Below are 3944 nucleotides of genomic sequence, written 5' to 3'. Positions count from 1 at the left end.
TAGCCGACTGAGCAGTAACATTTCTCATGGCAGTCACCTTCGGCCACTTTGTAAACTTGTCGATAGCAACGAACAAGAATTCAAAGCCCCTGATTGCTCGAGGGAAGGGGCTGAGGATATCGAGCCCCCAGACCGAAAATGGCCATGATAAAGGGACTGTCTGAAGGGCTTGCGCAGGAAGGTGTGTTCTCTTCACTACAAGAAACTTGTCAATACATGACGGTCTTTGCCTGTCACAGATCAGCCAAAAACTGTCATGCGCATCCATCCATGACGGACTTGAAATCTGTCATGTATATCGCGTCATAATTTCACATCGTACCTTCCATGACGGTAGTTGGCTGTCATGGATCTATCCCAGGCCTTCCCAGCCCAAACTAGGCTATGACGGAACAAACTATCACCGATTTACATGACGTGGAAGCAACATGGACCTGACATGGCATCTGTGTGGTCCTGACGTGGAGGCTAGCGTGGCTTGTGTAGTAACCAGCCCAATTAGTGTCTTGCACAATAATTTCAGTCCAGTCCAACCCATTTTCTATTATTTTGCTCCTGCCCATTAGCCTACCAATTTTTTAGTCCAACCCATTAGCCCCTTTTCTAGTCCATCTTGTTTTCTTAATGCAGCACAGTTTACAACAAGACAACCAAATTATATTCATTCATAAATTAACATTTGTTCACATCATAATACAGAGTATCAACAATTTAGTCTGATTTCACAAAACAAAGCTTAATATCGAATCAGCACAAGCATATCTGGAAAGAGCCATGAGAATTTTTTTTGAGTAACATGACTTCCATGAAAAAATATCCTAGCTGATTTTAGTCTCCAACACCAGCACCCTTCCAGGAAGCTATACGGACCCAAGTAATTCCTGCTAAAAGACTTCAATCTCAAGTAACACGGACTAACCACCCAACCTGCATGGAATCCAAAAGACATACAAAATTATAATAACTTATAACAGCAAACTCCCATATCAATCTACAGAGTAATAATATTAGTTTATTTTCCAAGAAATCATCCGATAGACACCACTACTATAATAAGGTACCATGAAAATGTGGACAACACACACTAAAAAAGCAGACTATATACAAGTTTAAAAAATGTTTCATTTACAATTCCCTTTAAGGCATTTAAGCATATGTCGCCATGCTCATAATTTGAAATTAGTGTATAAAACACACTTGGCTTGTTCAAAAGCCCACGGTTAAAGTTGGTAGCAAAATAAACAAAGTACAGTAAATCTGCTACATCCTATACAAATCTGTACTGGTTTTACATGCATGTAATTATTAGATGTTCTTTGGACATCTTATCAATTTAGGTATATATCTAAACATTTTTCCTCCACTCCACACATCCCAGCGGGACTCCTTTTATCATAGTTTAAAATAACTATATAAATTTAACGTGTTCGCCGGTGAACTGGAGATATTGGGGGTGTCAAATGTGATAGACTATGATAACAATTCAGAACAAATATTGTTCGTGTGTGTGATTGGATGCAGATCACTTCACAAAATCAAAAACAAAACAGATATAAATATAGCTGCCAGAAAAACGTAGTACAATGTGATCACTTGACAAAAAATAATTTTGAACAACATCTACATACTAACTACAATCTAGCAGTACTTTGAGTAATAATAATCTTCGAACATATGAAAAGTAGCTGTGTAAAGCTTATTTTTACCAGGCTTACAACTTTAACTGCGAGCTATAACATTTAGAAGTAGACATGATTAAAGAGTACCAACACGCACCTCCTTTCTGAAATAAAACTTACTACAGAAATAAGTTGGATCAAATCGGCTGCTATTCTACTTTTTCACTTGATCAATAACCATGATTCTTTGCAAGGAATAATGGGTATTTCACAACCAATTAATTCAACAAAAGTTACAGGATATGGTGAAAAGAGAAGGCTAGTTAGTACTTGATGGTAAGAATAACATATCTTGACCGAAGATTATTTCATCACACATATGCCATAGTGATATGCTACTGATGGGATAATTGGAGGAAGAGACACGGTGCGTACCTTGCACCGGCATGATGCTGATATCTTTAAAGTATCAATAGGCTGGAAAATTGGTTGAACATATCAGCCTACTACAGATAAATTCTTACATATATACATAAGAACTGTAACAAAAGAACATCACCTTTAGTCCTGGACTTGAAATTGTTTTGGTATAGATTTTGCACCAATTCCCCCAGGGAAGAACAATGTAGCACCTTAAATTTGAATGTATACATACGAATCAGAATCCATTCCCAAATGTGCTTTTTTCTCTTAACGTAAATCTAGAATCAATTGAAACTTCAGGAAATACAAAACGTAAAGATCAATTAGAAACATAGAAGAATAAGGAGGAATAACACACTATCCCAGTGAAAGCAAATAGCAAAGCATACCAAGCAGAGGAGTAAATCAATCTAACCATCCTCGTCATGCAGGCCAGCCATGGACAGATGTACAGTGCAAGATATTACTGCAATTACTTTGGACATGTGTGAACTGCAACATCGATGTCACAACATCCATCAGTTTTACCTGTTGCTCTTTAGGGGCGTCTGGCTTCCTGGCAACATCAGCAGCATGACAGGAGGGTCGATTTTTCGACCTTGGGAAGCAAGAGTGCGAGGCCAGGCAGGCGGTGGTGTGCAGTTTTTTTTTTCAGGAAGGAGGACAGCCCATTAATCCAATCTTTAGGAGACTACGATCAGCTTGGAACTCAATTTCTGAATTAAGTGGAGATGGTTAAGAACCTACATGTTTTAATTCCAATTATTGGATTTCTTGCACTGTCGTACTAACAACCAACAACATTTCAATCCGGTGAAGATTGAAGTTGTAGAAGTGGACAAATCCCATAGCCAACATCCAGCAATGGAGTCCAAACAAAATTCTAAAACTGCACCCCTAAAATACATCTGGAGCCCAAGTAAAACAAACCCATTTGCCGAGCTGCACTCACAATTTGATGCAATTGATGCGGTCGATGCCGTCGTCTAGCGTGAAGGGCACGTCCGTCTTCAGCTCCGCCTTGCCGCTCACCATCCCCACGAGACTGGCCTGCAAATCCCCCAAGCCAAATAAGAAGCTGTGTAAAAACTCAACCCCGATGAACAAATAGCAGAGGAGAAGCATGTGTGTGGCTTGTTGGGGGGGGAGGGTTGATTCCTCACTCATGTTGGCTCACCGCGGAGCTGGATCCGTGCCCGCCGCCCCCGACCTCGGGGGGTTCCAAACCCGCCAGTCGGTCCTGCCACCCCCACGGCCGCGTCATCTCGAGAGGCAGGATTGGGCCGCCGCAGCTCGAGGGCGCGACCTGAATGGGAAGGGGCATGGGGTGGGGTAGACGGGGAGGGATCCGGTGAGAGATAGATGGAGGGGGCTGGCGCCGCCGGCGGCGACATGAAGCGATGCGAGGAGGGAAGGTGGAGTGGCGGCGGCGGCTGGTTGGGTATGGGAGGAGACGGGAGAAGGGCAACTAGGGTTAGGATGGTGTGGACTCTACTGTTAAATGGGTTGGCTCGAAAAATTTCACTCCCCGCGCTGGCGACTTAAAATCGCCCTGCTCACGCGTGCTCTTCGTTTCTTTTTTTTCGTATTCACTGTTGCATTCGACTGACAAATAGGCCAAACAAAATGGCACACACAGCAAGAGCCACCTGTGATGGTCCAAATGGTGTATAAATAAAAAAAGTGAGGCCCAGCTGGTTGATCAGTGAAGGTTTTCGTGACAGTCCATCGTTGTCCATCATAATGGGTTAATTGTCTTGAGGCCCATTCGCATCTTGCAGACCCATGACAGTTTCCGTGACAATTTATGAGAACGTCATAAGAAATCCGTCATGGATTAACAAATTTCTTGTAGTGCTTGGAATGGAACTGGCAGGCTTCACATGTCGTGACGAGCTCAAC

The 3944-nt window shown here is 42.4% G+C and overlaps 1 protein-coding gene across 1 annotated transcript; it reads right to left on the bottom strand.

Annotated features, from left to right (window-relative positions):
• Positions 1–644: 644 nt before the first annotated feature.
• Positions 645–3505, bottom strand: LOC125522230. The gene is made up of 5 exons (XM_048687315.1): positions 3220–3505; positions 2995–3092; positions 2179–2251; positions 2055–2096; positions 645–927 (listed from the first exon to the last, which is right to left on the bottom strand). The coding sequence occupies exons 1-5, from the start codon at positions 3364–3366 to the stop codon at positions 901–903; spliced, it is 387 nt and encodes a 128-aa protein (XP_048543272.1). The 5' UTR covers positions 3367–3505; the 3' UTR covers positions 645–900.
• Between the last annotated feature and the right edge of the window lie 439 nt (positions 3506–3944).

The sequence above is a fragment of the Triticum urartu genome, chromosome 7, assembly GCF_003073215.2.
Source record: "Triticum urartu cultivar G1812 chromosome 7, Tu2.1, whole genome shotgun sequence".
In the NCBI taxonomy this organism is placed as follows: domain Eukaryota; kingdom Viridiplantae; phylum Streptophyta; class Magnoliopsida; order Poales; family Poaceae; genus Triticum; species Triticum urartu.
Note: the sequence above shows the minus strand (reverse complement) of the source record. Positions and strands in the feature narration are given on the sequence as shown.

What these genes read in the sequence shown, in the direction of transcription:
- LOC125522230 (XM_048687315.1), bottom strand. Translation starts at nt 3,366, where the DNA reads ATGCCCCTTCCCATTCAGGTCGCGCCCTCGAGCTGCGGCGGCCCAATC. An exon ending in GGCACGGATCCAGCTCCGCG is followed by an intron (nt 3,093 to 3,219) that starts GTGAGCCAACAT and finishes GGGGATTTGCAG; the next exon opens with GCCAGTCTCGTGGGGATGGT. An exon ending in CAGCATCATGCCGGTGCAAG is followed by an intron (nt 928 to 2,054) that starts GTACGCACCGTG and finishes GATTCCATGCAG; the next exon opens with GTTGGGTGGTTAGTCCGTGT.